This window comes from Thermomyces dupontii (assembly GCF_041956625.1).
Source record: "Thermomyces dupontii strain NRRL 2155 unplaced genomic scaffold VTN31scaffold_11, whole genome shotgun sequence".
NCBI classification, from domain to species: domain Eukaryota; kingdom Fungi; phylum Ascomycota; class Eurotiomycetes; order Eurotiales; family Trichocomaceae; genus Thermomyces; species Thermomyces dupontii.
Window position 1 is genome coordinate 28,974 of NW_027192317.1, and position 16,500 is coordinate 45,473.

General features: G+C 54.1%; 7 protein-coding genes across 7 annotated transcripts; 5 read left to right on the forward strand and 2 right to left on the reverse strand.

Annotated features, from left to right (window-relative positions):
• Positions 1–270: 270 nt before the first annotated feature.
• Positions 271–2,081, forward strand: VTN31DRAFT_2072 (uncharacterized protein; the record flags this gene model as incomplete). Its single annotated transcript, XM_069402200.1, has 5 exons — positions 271–543; positions 616–701; positions 757–774; positions 844–1,092; positions 1,166–2,081. 5 exons carry the CDS (start codon positions 271–273, stop codon positions 2,079–2,081), a joined length of 1,542 nt encoding a protein of 513 aa, XP_069257168.1.
• A 1,787-nt stretch (positions 2,082–3,868) lies between these two features.
• Positions 3,869–5,767, forward strand: VTN31DRAFT_2073 (uncharacterized protein; the record flags this gene model as incomplete). Its single annotated transcript, XM_069402201.1, has 1 exon — positions 3,869–5,767. The coding sequence occupies one exon, from the start codon at positions 3,869–3,871 to the stop codon at positions 5,765–5,767; it is 1,899 nt and encodes a 632-aa protein (XP_069257169.1).
• A 1,687-nt stretch (positions 5,768–7,454) lies between these two features.
• On the forward strand, positions 7,455–8,816 carry VTN31DRAFT_2074 (uncharacterized protein; the record flags this gene model as incomplete). The annotated part of the gene is made up of 2 exons (XM_069402202.1): positions 7,455–7,546; positions 7,610–8,816. The coding sequence occupies 2 exons, from the start codon at positions 7,455–7,457 to the stop codon at positions 8,814–8,816; spliced, it is 1,299 nt and encodes a 432-aa protein (XP_069257170.1).
• Positions 8,817–8,967: 151 nt separating this feature from the next.
• Positions 8,968–9,570, forward strand: VTN31DRAFT_2075 (mitochondrial 37S ribosomal uS19m domain-containing protein; the record flags this gene model as incomplete). The annotated part of the gene is made up of 4 exons (XM_069402203.1): positions 8,968–9,073; positions 9,156–9,171; positions 9,273–9,455; positions 9,528–9,570. 4 exons carry the CDS (start codon positions 8,968–8,970, stop codon positions 9,568–9,570), a joined length of 348 nt encoding a protein of 115 aa, XP_069257171.1.
• Positions 9,571–9,836: 266 nt separating this feature from the next.
• VTN31DRAFT_2076 (uncharacterized protein) lies at positions 9,837–10,775 on the reverse strand (the record flags this gene model as incomplete). The annotated part of the gene is made up of 2 exons (XM_069402204.1): positions 9,837–10,277; positions 10,359–10,775. The coding sequence occupies 2 exons, from the start codon at positions 10,773–10,775 to the stop codon at positions 9,837–9,839; spliced, it is 858 nt and encodes a 285-aa protein (XP_069257172.1).
• A 479-nt stretch (positions 10,776–11,254) lies between these two features.
• VTN31DRAFT_2077 (uncharacterized protein) lies at positions 11,255–13,885 on the reverse strand (the record flags this gene model as incomplete). The annotated part of the gene is made up of 4 exons (XM_069402205.1): positions 11,255–12,529; positions 12,584–13,237; positions 13,293–13,687; positions 13,834–13,885. The coding sequence occupies 4 exons, from the start codon at positions 13,883–13,885 to the stop codon at positions 11,255–11,257; spliced, it is 2,376 nt and encodes a 791-aa protein (XP_069257173.1).
• An 842-nt stretch (positions 13,886–14,727) lies between these two features.
• On the forward strand, positions 14,728–16,425 carry VTN31DRAFT_2078 (uncharacterized protein; the record flags this gene model as incomplete). Its single annotated transcript, XM_069402206.1, has 1 exon — positions 14,728–16,425. The coding sequence occupies one exon, from the start codon at positions 14,728–14,730 to the stop codon at positions 16,423–16,425; it is 1,698 nt and encodes a 565-aa protein (XP_069257174.1).
• Positions 16,426–16,500: the final 75 nt, after the last annotated feature.

Below are 16,500 nucleotides of genomic sequence, written 5' to 3' on the forward strand. Positions count from 1 at the left end.
TGACAGAGAACGGTCGACTGTCAAAATGTAGATTCATTCTACCTAAGAATCGAAATGATTAACTACGGAGGATTCACAATCTGTTGCATCTGTTCAGTTGTCGTGTTCTTGATACCGGTACTCTTCGTTTGTTCCCTCTGCTTGCTGTTTTTGTCTAGTTTCTCGCTATATCAGGCACCTTTCGTCTCAAACTCCCTTCTGCCTCAAATGCCTATCTGAAAGCCCCGTCATCTGATTCATTGTCAAACTTCTCAGAGTTTCTCTCTTGCGATGGTGCCGCCGGACGCCTCCCAACCTCCCATCGAAACAATGGCCGGGACGAACCTCGACGACGGTCCTCCCAAGCCCTCGCTCTCGGACCTCTCCATCAAACCAACCGAGACCACTCATGCAAATGACGCGGTATCCACAAACGAGGAGGCCGGAGAGCGGCTCGGTCAGTCGGAGCCCGAGGCAGAGCAACCAGCAGGCAAGGCTAAGGGGAAAGACAAGAAGAAGAAAAAGAAGAAAAAGTCGGGCAAGTCCACGAAGAAGAAGGCTCAGGTGAGTACCAGATTGCTTACTTGGTGGTAATATCGCATGGTTCTTATCCACGGAATCGTTGCGGCGGAGTAGGAAAAGCCCACCGGGTTCGAGGAGTACTACGTCGATGCTCCCATGACACCGGACGATTATTACTACGAGCAGGAGATTTACGATACGTGAGTGTCGATCTCAACGGAGAGAGAAGAGAGTTCAAGCTGACTGCTCCAGCAGCGGCCGTCCGGCGTTGTTGTGAGTGAATCTCTTCCTGCCTGCCCGACGGAGAGAGGTAAATGAACGGTCACTGACCCGGAATAATAGTCGCATTCAAGAAGCTCTCGTTAGATACCAGCAGAAACGCCGGCTCACAACGGAGCGAATGCAGGTGTTTGCTCGCTACCTCGTGTATGGCGGCGTCGAGGTCGGTCCGAAACTCTTTGGGGGTGTCACCGAGCGGGAGCTGCAGGAGATGGACAAAGAGAATGTCTACCACGCCCGGTCACAGACGGACATTGGCATTGACAAGCTGAAGCTGGCAATTGACTTTGACCTGGTCGTCAAGGGGTTCCTGTGGGTGCCGGAGCCTTATCCGTCGTGGATTCGCTTTACTGGCACTAACGGTAGGACTGACTCTTGTTGACAGGACGTCATACTTTCCCGACTTCTTCAACCCGGACAGCGAAGAGATGGTCAAGTTGGCCACAGGGACGATCAAGAATTTTCTGAATTATCTCCTGTATCATGACGTGGTGCCTGAATACAAGGACAACCTGAACGCCGCGCGAGCCACCTGTGACTTAGCCGAGAAACAGCTCGTGGCCAACATGAACCTGCTGGCACAGGGTCCGGGCGACTTCAACAAGGCATGCTCCACGCTCCTGGGCGGGTACCACTTTGAGGCCTACGGAACGCCAGATCGGGACTGGGTGGAGGGCGAGGAGCAAACCCTTCTGGGCCACATGCACGGGACAATGACACACGAGACCGCCCTGAAGACGATGAAGCTTGCCCTAGCCTGCATGTGTTCAGCCGAGCAGGCGCTTCGCTTCCACGAACTGTCCGACGCTGGCGAGTTGCGCGCCACTCGCGTCGACAACGACGAGGACATGGACGGCTTCGAAGTCACCGCCGTGCTTCTGCCCGACAACAGCGTGCGCGACTTCTATCACAAGCACGCGTCCGACCTGCGTGTCGTTGGCCGCCTGCGTGCCAGGGGTTACCGCGATGAGTCCGCCCCGCGGGCCGACCTCCGTCCGGGCGAGTCTCTCCCAAACCCCAGTGCGCAGACGTTTGAATTTTTCGTCGAAGAGGAGCTGCTGCGGTTCTGCTATCCTGGGATGAAGGTCATCACCACTGTCTGGGAATTGAACTGCGGGGTCCACTTCTTCGACGAGATTCTCTCGGTGTATTGCTCGTTCTACACATCACTCTTCAATGAGTTGATGATTGGTTGGAGGAACCCTCGGGACCTGACAGCTGAGTCTCCGGGCGACGGTCATCCGGATGATGGAGATAGAGACGGAACAGCCGGGGATGGCGACGACGGGGTTGGAGGCTGATTGTCTGGCTCCAATGCAGAACTCGGAGGACAGAAGCCCGATGCCGAAGGCCTTTTTGAGGCTCTGATCGTTACTGATTCGCCTGCGAGGAGTTCTCTTGAAGCCGCCTCCGATTGACTGTGTCAGAATTGTATGGTTAGAGACTCATTAGTTAAACATCGTGGAACTTGTCAGTCAACTGTACCGACCAGCGGTGTTGACACTCGGGATGACATCATCGGTCAATCAAAATTTCCTACTTGGGCATTCCTGAAAGAACTCGCGAGCATACATCACCGATCTTATTTTCCTTAGGACGTGTTAGATACATAGTATGCATACTTGAGCCATCACGTACGATTTGCCATGTGCGTACGGAGTATAGGATTGAGTGAATGGCTGCATGTCTTACATTATGGATCCCAAAGCACGACCTCCGTTGGCAGCATCTGTGGACGATCTTGCGTCGACGCCCCGGGGGAAGAGGAATTCGTCAGGCAGGCTTGCGATGCAGAGGCGGTGACGGACAGAACATTGGGACCGTTTGCCACAGCACGCTTCTGTACAAAGTATACAGAAACTCCGGAGTACAGATTTCCTGAGATTCTGACTTGTGGATAGTATATAGTTGGTTAATCGATTGAGATTTGGAGGGCTAAGGAGCGAACACCACACAGGTCCAAAGCCAGCTGGGTCCAGACCAGATTAAAATCCCATAGAGAGACTTTCCTGCCTGATTGGCTGCTGTGGAAAAGACGGTGAAAAGAATGAAGTGCCGATTCTGAATTGAACACTGAAAAACTCGAGAAAAACCCAAAAGTTCCGTTTCGTCACAGGCAGCTGTGTTTCAACAATAGCAGTAACCTACTTTTCCAGCATTGGGATCGTCAACCGGCATCAATCATGACTCGAAATTCATGATGAAGTGTTCTGACGACAGCCCAGAGGCTTATACCGCCTCGTCACAATCGTTGCCCGACCTGTTTGATTGTGAGACGAACTCCGCGCCTGATCGTCGAGTAATGAAACGAGCTCTTATGCGCTCCCTGGGCAGGATAAATCCACAGCCCGCCGACTGGCGCTTGTGGATCGAGTCAGGTGACTAGGGCTGGGTTATGTAATCAGGCTCTAACCTAACAGTTCCTATTCAGGTAAAGTTAGATCTTCCTCGTGCTTGCTGGCGCTTCTGAGAGCCCTTGCTGTCCAAGTGTCCAAGTGTCCGTGAATGTAGCACTCCCAAACACAGTGTTCATGGTTCATACAGACAACTCGGCACTGAACTGGCCTAAACAGTAGTAATTTTTCAAGGGGAAAATTTTGGAAAAAGAAAAAAAACAAAAAAAATGGCTGTGCCCCGGACCCGCTGGTTGCCTTGCACTGGGCTTCTTGAAGCCCAACCACTTGCGAGCCCATGCACGAAATGAAGGCTGATTCGATCCCAATGCCTGATCCCAAAAGCGTCCTGAAAACACTTTTCTTCTGCGTTCTCGTTGGCGTTTTCCAGTATAAATACGGTCGCCGTCCCTGAGAGTTTTTGGCCGGGATCAAATCACTTTGCTTGCCTACCTCTGCGCCCTCACTGGCTGCTCAGGCCTGTACCTCTCGTGCCTCCAGGAGGTTTCGGACCGTTTGCTCTCCCCGCGCGAAGGAAAAGAAATGTGTGTTTTGCCCGACGACAACTCGGAGGCTTCATTTTCGAATGCAACCGTGACGTCTTGATCCCCGGCGTACAATCGCGACCCGTCTCGCGAGTTGCATTTGTGTTTGTTGTTGTCCGTTGTTTATTCCTCGCAGGTTCGAGGTGAAAAATGGCGTCGCTTTGGCACACCCAGCCGCGAAGGCCGCCGATGCCTCTGGTCGAAGATGAATGGGAGTCCCTATCCCGGGAGATTGGCGGCCTGTCGCTGATCGGCGAGAAACCCGGCTACGAAGGTGCCTGTGAAAGGGGTACTGTCGACCAGTATCCTGTCCTCTTGGCCGTTGACCCCCCGCCCCGGTCGGAGTCATCCAACCCTTCGCTTACCAGCGCATCCTCGAGAGACACCCCAGGCCCAGCCGCCCCGCCCCCCGTGAACCCCGTGGTTGGCAATCCCAAACCCTCCAGTGGAAACCAGGACTGCCCGCCAGCCGGCGGCTCCGTGTCGGAACGGCCATCATCTGGAAAGCCTCACCTTGAAGGAACAGTAGGGACACCGTCCAGATCCCGGAAGCGCCCCACGGTTGCAGAGCTGATTGAGGAGAAGCTGCGACAGCGTAGGGAACAAAAAGCCTCGGGCCAGACTGTCGGCCAGACTTCCCAGACGTCCAGCCGCGAATGTTCTAACGCGGTTCGTCAACCGTCAGGGACCGACCCGGAGTCGCGTCCCAGCCCAGTCAAGTCCCCCTCCGATGGAGAGCTCTCGGAATTGAGGAACTCATTGTCTGGAAGCTCCAAGTTCTTTTCCTATGGAGGACTCGCTGATGATGCTGGCGGTGAGTGCTATTCGGATGGAACGCCCGTAGACCGAGGCAGCAAGCTGCGTTCTTCCACCTCGCCGGATGAAAGCCCTGGTTCACGGATCCGCAAACGAGGCCGTCGCGCGGTGACATTTGCCGAGGACACGAAGCCTGCGGACCATGGCTCTCGTTCCTCTCATTCCAGGTCACACAGATCGCAGGCCCCTCCCAAACAGCCCGCCATCCCGGAAGGACTGCTTCTTCGGCCGTGCCAGCGATCCATTCCCGTGGCTGGTTTCCAGGACTGGTACACCATCAAAGGCCTGACTCATCTGAACATTTGCCCTGGGTGCATGAACCAAATTGGCAACTCGCGTTTCCGGGACTTGTTTGCGCCCAGCATTCGACAACCTGCGGACGTCCCTATCCGCTGCTCGTTGAGCGAGCCCTGGACGAGGCTGGCCTGGATCCAGACCATCAAAAAGGGCTACAATCACTTGGACATGTTGTATGAAATTACCAAGCCTCCATCCAGCACGAGCCCATGCTTCGGCCGCCGTAGCGTGATCCGAACATGGTACCGCATTATCGACCCGGAGACGGGCGAGAACGTGTCCAAGTTCGCTGCATGCGGTGCCTGCGTGCGGAACCTCCGGATCCTGATGCCGCCCGTCGAGCACATCTTCCGCAGGCAGCCGGTGAAGACGGAGCGCGTCTGCGATCTCTCCACGGAGAGCCCGCGCTTCGTGCAGTACCTGGACCTGCTCGACGCTGCCGCCAACGAGTGCCAGCGCAACGGGCGGCCTACCGTGCCTGACTACAGCCGCTTTGTTGACTACGTGCGGCGGAAGTGCCGCCTGCGCGACTGCCGTCGCGACCGCCTCATCCTCAGCACCTGGCACTACATCCCGGAGCTGCCCGAGTTCTCCATCTGCGAGGACTGCTACGACGACGTGGTCCGCCCGCTGGCCGCCGCCAACAAGCCCATTGCGCGCATGGTCTCCCGCTCCGCGCGCCTCCTGCCGGGCTCGGCGCCCAACCGCTGCCGCGAGGCCAGCTGCCAGCTCTACTCGCCTCGCATGCGCGCCCGGTTCCGCGAGGCCGTCCTCAACGACGACTTTCGCATGCTGAAATCCGCGGCGCTCAAGCGCTACGAGGCGGAGAATCGCTGGCGCGAGAGGAAGCTGCAGCTACTGCGTGAGGGGAATATGGGGTACCCGCGGGATGCCGATTTGCGGTTGAATGAGGAAGAGTGGAAGCGGTATGAGTGAGTCAGTGAGGGCCTGTTTTTCTTGTATTCCATTGACTATCGTTTTTTTTTTCTTCTTTTTGTTGGTTTCGTTGTTGTTCTATGTGGGTTTGTACAAGTTTGTTTCTTTTTGGCATGTTGGCGTGCATAGATGGGAGGAATCGGTCGTTTTCTTAGGGGAAGTTGATTTTTTATGCGCCTGGAGCGTCTTGCATTGTTTGGGTGTTCCTGTACTTTTCTGTCGTTCGATTTGATGACATTGATACCTCAGACTGGTATACATGGATGGGCATTTGTTGGGTGTTGTGGTCATTCGCTACGGTTTGGCTCATTGCAAGGTGTTTGTGTTTGTTCAGAGTGACTCCTAGACTGTACACTGCCTGGTTATGGATCAATGACTGATGTTTTCTGCCTGTATCTACCTCCTCAAAGATGTAATACTTATGACTGCTACGGTCCGATATCTCGTCTCACTATTGTTGATGAGTATACTATTAGTAAGTTACTCGTACTGAAAGCACTCGAGATCCTGACGCCGTCCTCCTCGTTCTTGCAACAAGCTATCAGTCTCGACCCAGTAAACCTCCATTCATTCACCTTAATACTCCGTACACACATAATTCGTCAGTCTAGGCAACAGGTCAAGCAGTCCATGGTGGCACGTAGGTAGTACATGACATACCGAATACTCCGTATATGTTTTATCTTAGTAGCGCGTATTGCCGACTTGACTGAGTACATGACACCCCCGACGAAACTGACCCTTGTGCTGCTTCCGTAGAACTAATGAATGCCGTATAAGGGAAGTTTCGGGCTTGATAGTTACTATCCGTATTCTATGTTTCTTCGAGCGGAAAGGGCATTTGTATGTGGAATTAAGTGAAACATTCGGCATTTGGCCATTGATACACGCTCGAGCGCGAGCGCGAGCGTTTTTGATCGCGTATTTCTCGCACCACTGCGTTGCCTCAGTCCGATTAGCCTCAGTGCCTCAGGCCCTAGTTATTCCAGTTGACTGTACACCGGTTTATCGTAGTACTCTATACATACGGAGTACTTGATACAGAAAGTATCATTCCAGTACTGCTTAACCGCACACCCCTGACGTTTGGCCGCCTATCTTTGATGTCGGGCTATCGAGTCAATAGCAACTGAATATTCAGACATTTATTCTGCGCATACCATACAGAAGAGGCTGATCATGCAATTTTTCCCTTGATACATCGATTTGACAAGGCTTCTTGTACTTCAGGTGAAACGAGACTCTAGACGGGGTGTGCATTTACTAAATCTAAAAAGTTCAGCGTGACTAAAGTAGGTAGTTCACCTAAAGCATAAATAACCCAATCACGTGACACAGAACCTAATGCTTGTGAATGTGCAATTCGGCCCATTGCCGGTTCCGAGGTTTCCCCAGTCAGAGTCACCAGTGAAATTAGGCTGGCTGGCTGACCCGCCGGTGCTGCGGCCAGCAATCAGATCCAAATCGCCAACACTCCATCGTGTCTGTGACTGGGCATGGCATGACGACCGTGTAGCCCCGGCTCCTCCCATCTGGCGGACACATCGCACCCTATTTAAAAACCCCTCACGATCTCAAGTCCGAGTCGGCTTTTGTTTTGCTTCGTTCTTCCACCAACACCATGTCGTCATAAGCCTTGCTAGGCTTTCAGGTTAAATAGCCAGTTAATGATTTGCTTGGAGAGAAAATGTCGCTGCCGGCAAAGTCGGATAGTCACAAGGGCCCGGTTCTGGATACCAGCAGTTTCAAGGATGACTTTGCGCATGCCGCTGCTGGACAGTGAGTTTACTTCTTTTTTTTTTTTTTCTTTGACATGGGCTAATAAACGCGTCTGGTCTTTAGTGACGGCCTGCTCTGCCATCAATCCGGTACGCTCATAGCCAAGCCATGCACCACCCAGGAGGTGGAGTTCTACGAGTCGAGTGTGTACCATCCCAAATTCAAGGCGTTCATGCCACAATGGTTTGGCACGCTGTCGTCGGGCGATAATCAGCAGCAGCAGATCTCTCTTGCTGCCGCTCAACAACAAGGCGCCATTGCAGTTCAGAGCCAGGAGAGCCAGGAGTCGTCGTCCACGTCTGCGCCGCAGTCCGCGACGCAGACCCCTGCCACTCCCGCGTCAGACGAAGCCTCGTGGACACCCTCCGGCGGCAAAAAGCTGGAAACGGGAATCTCCATCGTGCTGGAGAACATCGCCGACGGCTTCAAGCGGCCGAATGTGCTGGATATTAAGCTGGGGGCTCGGCTGTGGGCTGACGACGCACCACCGGCCAAGCGAGCCAAGCTGGACGCCGTCTCCAGAGAGACCACAAGTTCAACACTGGGCTTCCGCATTACGGGGATGAAAGTCTGGGTTGGCGACGGCGCGGCGGAGCCGACTGAGTTTACCAACCCATACCTAACACGACATGAAGGCCGCGAAAGGCCACAGGGCGAGGTGGTTGAGAAAAATGGCTACCGGCGCTACGATAAATGGTACGGACGGACATTTACGGCGGACAACGTGAAGGAAGGTCTGAGAACCTTTCTGGCCGGAGCCAAGATGGGGAAAGTCGACCGGTCCAAGCTGATCGCATCGCGGTTGGTGGAGGAGCTGCGCGCCGTGCGGCACGTTCTGGAGACGGAAGAGATCCGGATGTACTCGTCCAGCGTGTTGATAATTTACGAAGGCGACCCGGACGCATTGGAAGCCGCACTAGAGGAAGAAACGAAGAGAAAGGAACGAAAACCGGAGGAGGCGGGTAAAGAAGAAGAGGAAGAGGATGAAGATGCAGGCGGTATTCTCATCCCGGGCCTCACACCAGGGTCCAGTCTGCCGGTCAGCGCTGGTGACGGACCGGTGAACATCCAGATCGATCCGCAGACGATCGGCGAAATTGGAGACATCGAGGACGACGAAGAGGATGAGCCGGTCATCAAAGTGCATGACCTACGGTTGATTGACTTTGCACATGCGCGCTGGACTCCCGGCCAGGGACCGGACGAGAACGTGCTGATGGGCGTGCGGAACCTTTTGAGAATCATGGAGGAGTTATCTAGAGATGGATAGCCGAGTGCTGGCAGCTCGGGATCTACGACGGTTAGAGAATTCATGTAGGCTAGGCTCAAATAGATTTGCATACATGCATCAAACTCCCCAAAGCCAACTGGTCATCTGATCAGAATGTCAGTTACTGGATTATGTAATCAACCATATCGACATGGGGCATCTGAGCAGCACCTTTCTCTTCAACAACGGCAGACGGACAGACCAGCACGTCACCATGCATCCGACAAGAGTACTTCTAAAACGGTCCGTGTGGAAAGGTAAGACATTCTGACGTCCAGACCAGGGTTGCAAAACCCGTTCCGACGGTTGATGAATGTAATTGACTAACTGCTACACCAGGACCCAACATTGTCCCGTACGTTTCTACCTTGACTAAAAACCCTGAGATACGCATCAATAAAGAAAAAAAAGAATGTTCTTTCGGACTAACTGCGAACCTCGTTGAAAAAAATTCAGTCTCCCACTCCCCCGTCAAATCCCTCCTCCGCCGGGTACTCCCGCAATCCGCACGCAGGCACGCGCGGCAACGATCCTGCCGAACTTTGTCGGTTTGCGGTTCGCCGTGCATAATGGGAAGGATTATCAGGAGATTTTGATTACTGAGGAAATGGTTGGCAGAAAATTGGGGGAGTTTGTCCCGTAAGCTCTCTTTCGGCTGCCGGAGAAGGGGTGGGCATCGGAGTGGTGTGCTAACGAGTTTCTTTGGCGCAGGACGAGGAAGCGGTTCACGTATAAGCAGACGAAGAACAAGTAATCGGGCATGAATTTCGGAAAATATTGGGAGCAACTAGGAAATGGTGTTGGGTTGTGCTTTCTGTCTGTACATTATACCTGGTTGATTCTTGGATAAATATCTGTGTTTTTTTCTCGCATATTCGCATCCTCAACGCCAATTGTCCCAGATGTGTATGATATGATACATGAACGAAAAAAATAACAACCTGCGCCAACCAGTCCGACCATCCGTAGAGAAGGCATAGTAATAGCAAAACAACGGTATCGTCAATCTGAAAGATCCCATCACCGATAAAACTCTCCCCGCTTGACGCTCACTCCATACTCTGCAACCGCCATCCCGAGATCCTCCATCGTGAGCACGGTACGGCCCTGGCCCGAGCCTCCCTGTCCCCCACCGCCGTACCCAGGCCGCTGGACGCCCAGCGTGGTATTTGCCTTGCCCTTGCCCGTCTCCCCGCCGCCGGGACCACCACCACCGCCTGCACCACCGGGTAGATTCAGCGTAGTTGCCGCACTGAGCCCGCCCATGGGGTTGTTAGCATTCGAGCTGTTGGATGCGCGGATCCGCGAATATTGGTACGCATCGGCCGCGATGTCTGCGATGAACTTTTGCGTTGCCAGAGCCAGCAGGCGTGCGAGATGCGGCGGTGTCTGATTCGGGCCGTTGCCCGGTGGCGGGAGGCCGGCAACGGTTAGGTAGTGAGCCGTGACAGCGTCAGGGATCTAACAGAGAACCCGGGGTCAGCGGTTTATTGTCTTCAGAATCAGATTCCCACCCCCCTTCAAACAAAAAGGCCCACTTACAATAGGCGCATATTCATCCATCTTGGACAAAAATTCCCGCAAACTGCTCTCCTTCTTCGTCGGGGGGGCCCCCGCGAACGCCGCAACGGGATTCCCCGGCGCCTCAATTCCCGTCGGCAGTGATGCCGTCCCGTTGGGCGCGTTTCCACCGGCGTCCCCGCCGGGAGCAGTATTCCCAGACACGTTCATATTGATGTCCTGCTCCACTGCGGCGTCGATATCATCCCCCTCAAGGTCGTCCTGATCTTGCTCGTTCTTCACCGGGGCGTTCTCCCCCGATCCGCTCGGGTTCGGGTTGCTGCTCTGCGGATCAGTTGATGCTGGGTCTTGCGACTGGGACTCTCTCTGTGTCTGTGATTGTTGTGAAGGAGCTGGTTGTTGCTCCTGCGAATGTGGTTGAGTTGAAGGATCAGACATGATCAATCAATACACAATGCGTATTGTCTTTTTTTTTTCCCGTTTCGTCTTCTCTTTGTCAGGCACCCAGGCAGAAAGTAAACGAAAATTACTCTGAAAATACCACCTTTTTGCCTGATTTGCCGCCCTGATCTTTGTTTGGCCGTTGATAGTGGTACAAAGTGAAAGATTGCGATGGCCTGAATCTTCTGGCAGGAACTCATGTCTTGGCGCGGAGAGCATCAGCCACATCCACAGCCACAGGACTTCATTGAACGGCGGAAATTACGAATAACTAGTTAACTACTTATCTTGGAAGTTACCAGCCACATGAGGAAGCGATCGAGCCATCGAGGACTCGAGGAGTGCTGAAGCTCGTAGACTCGTAAAATATGATGATATTGAGACGATGTCTGGTACAGAAAAAAGAGTTCACATACTATCCGCCTGCGCCAATAACAGCAAAGAACACCATCAACTCCTTGCAAAAGTAAAACAAGCTATTGAGTCGGCATCTCGGTCTTGACTGGTTCTTGCGTCTGAGGTTGACCCATCATGTTGCCATGCACTTCCTGACCCAACGTCTGGATCAGGTTCTGCTCTTCAGCCTGGCTCATCACTGGCTGCTGAGCAGGACCCGGCTGTACACCGGTTTGCACACCTGGCTGCACTCCGGGCGATGCGGACGGGCTGTGTGCAGCAGGCGCTGGCGAAACCCCGGCCTGCGGAACGCCAGTCTGTGGAACGCCAGCAGGTTGCATGCCAGGCGGGGCGTTGGCCTGCATGCCCGGTTGTGCGCCGGGCTGTGAGCCGCCCTGACTGCCACCATTCGCACCGGCCAGCGCCATCATGCCTTCGATACCCTCCACGTGGGCTTTGTCCTGCATATTCTGCTTCTTCTGTTGTTCGCGAGCTTCCCTCTTCGCGGCCTGACCCGGGGCACGCGTCTTCAACTCGCCAGTCACGAACTTGAGATAGTACGGGACTTCGATGCCGCTCTTCAGGAAGAACAACTTCAGGTTTCGAGCCTTGTCCTTGAGCTGCACCTGGTTGCGATCCTTCAACGCCTCGCTGATGGTGCCACCAGGTCCAAACATGGCGAGAATCTGGCTCCAATGAGGCCCCTTGACCCGGTCGAGTCCGGCCATAAGAGCATTCTCTTCCTCCGTGGTCCACGGTCTGCGCTGACTGGGCAGCCCCGATCGACGGTTGGAGGACGTAGACTTTGCACTGGCCGCCTGGCGAGCGCGCTCGTAGAGAACTTGCGTCGGCTGGGATTGCGAATAGTGTGGAACGCCCGGCATGTACCCGTAGTTGTTGACGGGGTCGTTTGCCTTGTTATTAGCATTATCCGTGTTACCCTGCGGCGGCGTGTACTGCTGGAAATTCTGAGATGGAACGGTCGTGTGCTGGAAGGTGAGCTGCGAAGGTTGCTGGGCTCCCGGCGTGGGACTCTGCGAATAAGCTTGGCCGGGCACCTGGCCTGGTGCTGCGGTCTGCGGGGCCGGAGTGCTATGCGCAGAGTGGGAGGCGGACGGCGCCGTCTGTTGCGCGTGAGCCTGCTGCTGCGACTGCTGTGACTTCCGAATGCCATGACCCTGCAAGGCGATTTGAGCGGCCCGCGCTGCACGTGCGACGAGGTCGCCATGACTGTTGCGGTCAGCAGGCACCTCCGGAGGCTGCGTCGAGACGGTGAATTGGCTCTCGAGTGGTGCGCTGGGAGGCTCGTGATGCTCCGCCGTGGAAGTTTGGCGTCCTCTTGTCTGCTTACGTGACTGCGTTGAGTTAGCCAGGCCCCTCATCAACGGACAACGAATCCAGGCACGTACCGAGTAATTGTTGATGACATCAAAGTTCTTGCTAATGTAGGTACTGAGATCCCTCAGGAAGTCCTCCCAGTGATATTTGTCTGGGAGTGCGCGCATTGCCTCTTCATTATTGATATCATTGAGAAGAATGTCGCGTCGAGACCGGAGCCGTTTAACAAAATCCGCCTCGCTAGGTGCAAGCTGCCGTGATCCAAGGCGTCTCGACAGCAACTGCTGTTCAATATTGTCGGGGAAAAGCTCGAACAGAACGTCGGTTCGGGTGCGCGTCCCATTGTTCAGGGAGGCAATGAAAGCCTGCGTCTTGAGTTCCAGGAACAGTGCACCTTGGACCTTGAGGAGACGGCCTCCTTCCGGAACGAATACGTCCAGGAAGTGATCATTCAATTCGGCGAAGCTGATCTCCTGTGAACCGAAGATGCTGGAGACAAACGAAGCCAAGTTGGCCTTGCGGATGATGTCGACTTGGTGCGGCTCAGTAAGATCAAGCTCCGTTGGCGACAGGAACGCACTCTTTGTCGAATACACGCGCTTAGTGTGATCAAAGAGAGAACGCATGGTAGCATATGCTTGGCCATTTTCCGAATCTGGCTCCGAGACAAACGAGGTAATATCTTGATAGGAAGATTTCGCGAGCAGAGAGAGGATTTGAGTGGACTGAGTAGTGATGTTGTTAGCACCCGGAAGTACCGTAGAGCAGAAAACCACATACCAAGTTATCGAGGATTGGCAGACTCTGAATTTTCAGCGACAAACTCGCCTTCACAAAGGTGACCGGTTTCGATGTCTCGGCCTTATCTCTCGCATATTGCTCCTCCAGACGTTCGGCGCGATCCATAATGTTTCCATAGGCTGCGGCGACCTCCGGATCGGGCGCGTTTCGGTCGGCAAGGTCACCACTGATTGCCTCCTGGGTGCCAGCCCGAGGAGGCTCTGGCGCTGAGCTGGATCGCTCCGATGGCGCCCCAGGCGTAGCGTCAGTCTCCGTCTTGGTAGTTTGCAGCTCATCCGGTCCATTTTCCGTTCGGCGCTTTTTATGAGCACGAGGAGACTCAGCGTCGGGCGAGCTTTCGAGGGGATGCGTGGGTTTCTCGGCAGTAGTCGAGTCTGGAAGAGATGGTGTCAGTTGCTGAGTCGCAGATATAGCTTGGTCTGCGGAGTAGCGTCACAGGCGGACGCAGATGTTTCGACCGCAACACCCAGCAAAGCAACAACGGGGCGAACAAACGAGACACAAAGCACACTTAACTTACCGGAAACCTCATTGCCGGAAGGAGGCGACACTGACTGTACGTCTGCCGACATCGTGACGGACTTCTGGGACTCACCGGGGTGAGCCCTCAATTGATACGATACGACCAGATGACTCGATGTCCAAGATCAGAAATGAGGGCTTAGGGGTAGGGCGCAGGAGTAGGGTTTGGGAGGAGCGGAGGAAATTTCTGCACCTCGGACTTTCGGCCGTTTCGGATGCCACTGGCCAATGAGGGCGCTTTCTGTCTCCACGCTGGATTTTAGAGTCTTGGCAAAGTCACATGACACTGGCACCCCAGGCATCAAAGAGTTCTCTCGTTCTTTGCATTGAATGAAAGCAAGTGACGTCACCATTATTCTCCTCTGGAGAAAGATATAACGCCTGATAATGATATCCGTTATCAGTGCACACCTCCATGATCTCCATCAAATCACTGGGGACTCATCGAGTGATCCAGGGTCCGGATACGGAACAGGTCACAGACCTTTTGCTACTACTACTTACTCATTGACTTCCGACTACGAGGCCCTCCGGATTCGGTCTGACGGCCAGCTATCCTCTCGGGGTCCTTTCCTGTCAATGCTGTCATTAGAGCTCTTCAGTAGCGAGTTTGGCCGTGACGGCCGGTCTTCGCTGCTTCAAGTAACATTGCGAGATCAAATGTTGACCACCATCTGTGGTTCAACAGCATCATGGGTCATGGCGAGACCGTGCCTCGGGCAGCGGCGGAACTCTAGCCATGGGAATGACTTCTGTCTGACATCTACGATCATCGTATCCAAGATAAAATTATTAGTACCAGCCCTATTCGAGGGATGGTATTCAAGAAATTCTGCTCTCAGTCATTCTTTTGGTGCTGGACTTGAGTACACATTTCTATCCGTATTCAACAATGTCTGTCCAGCTGCTCCTGGTGCCCATCATCTCCCTCGCGGTGATAGCTGCCGCCCAGGAGATGGAGACAGTCTGGGCAGTATTCAGCTTCAATGTTTACGGTGATAGCACTCCGATTGTCTTCCCGCAACCTGGGTTGTTGACATCGTTGGGTGCGCAAAATCTCCACGACATTGGGAGCTTATTTCGTAGCCGCTACGTGGATGGCTCGGGAGACGGCTCCAACGACACCACCGTGGAGAACAGTCCAGTTATGGGAATCTCGCAATTTCGACTAGATATCGATCAAATACAAGTATACTCGGCGGCTGACTACGCCTCTCAAGCCTCAGCGTTGGCATTCATGCAGGGCCTCTATCCGCCTGACGCCGTTTCGAACGATTCCATCATAGAGGATTCTGCCCTTTTGGCGAATGGCTCCGTTGTCCATGCGCCTCTTGGAGGCTACCAGTACCCTCGCATCCGCGTCCCCGGCCTCAGCGATTCTAACTCTATCCTAATTTCTGGCAATCTCGGCTGTGGAGCGTACCAGAGACACAGGATCCGATACGAGCACAGCAAGGAGGCCGAGCAGCTTCGCTCGGAAACTGCCTCGTTCTATACCGATCTGTACAACAGTGTTCTTCATAGAGCGTTTTCCAAAGCAGAAGTTGGATATGGCAACGCCTACGAAATCTTCCGATATCTGCAATATCAAATGATTCATGATGCCGCAGTGCCAGAACTTCTGTCTGAAGAAGACTACCAGCGCGCAAAAGCCCTAGCGGATCAGTACATGCTTGCGGCCAATGCCAATGTTTCAAGTGTCCATGTGTCCGAGCCATCTATCAGCACGATCGCAGGCCGTACACTTTCCCGTCTGATCCTCCAGTCGTTCGAACAGAACATCGCATCGCAAGGATCGATTGCGAAAATGACGATGGTCTTCGGCGACGTGGAACCAGCGATGTCTCTCGCTGCCCTAGCCTTGCTGCCTTCCTCGGCCAATTCAAACTTTGCCATGGTTCCCGATCTGGGCTCCTCCTTTATTTTCGAGCTTTACAGTCTGAACACGCCGGCAGACACGGTCTATCCAGCAACCTCGGACTTGTTTGTTCGTTTCTACTTCCGCAATGGTTCGGCAGTCGATGCACCATTCCAACTTCATTCATTGTTCGGCAACGGTCCCAGCCAGAGCTACCTTCCATTTACCGAATTCCAACAGAATCTCGCGCAGATTCAGGTTTCGTCCACCAAGGAATGGTGTATGTCCTGCCACAGCACTGCCATCTTCTGTGAAGGAGCCGTTCCTTCCGTCAAAGCCAAGCAAAGTGGTCTAGGGCTTGTCGGAGCCGGTGGCATCGGTGCTGCAGTGACCCTAGTGACGGTTGCTCTCCTTGCCGCGGTCTTCCGGCTCTGCAAGTCCCATATCCATCGCAGACCGAGAAGCTCTAACCTTGGAGGATTCAAAGGAAGCCAGAAAATGTTCAGTGATCCAGACATCAGCTTCGCTCCAGCCATGGGAAATTTCAGTATGACTGGCAACACCGCTGCAAGACGCCCCGGGAGGACGATAAGGGGGCATGAGCGCACAGGAAGCTGGGAGATGGAACACAAGTATACTCCGACTACGATCTCAGGGCTGCCAGACAATGGCGATGACGGGCTGGAGGTGAACTTCGACTCTGAGCCCGTCCGGCCGCGTGAAACTGTGTAAGAAGAAGGCAAGATGGACGATGAGGTGTAGGGTAGCAGTTTCCTCCGCAGACAACAATGTCGCTCCTTCCTCAAT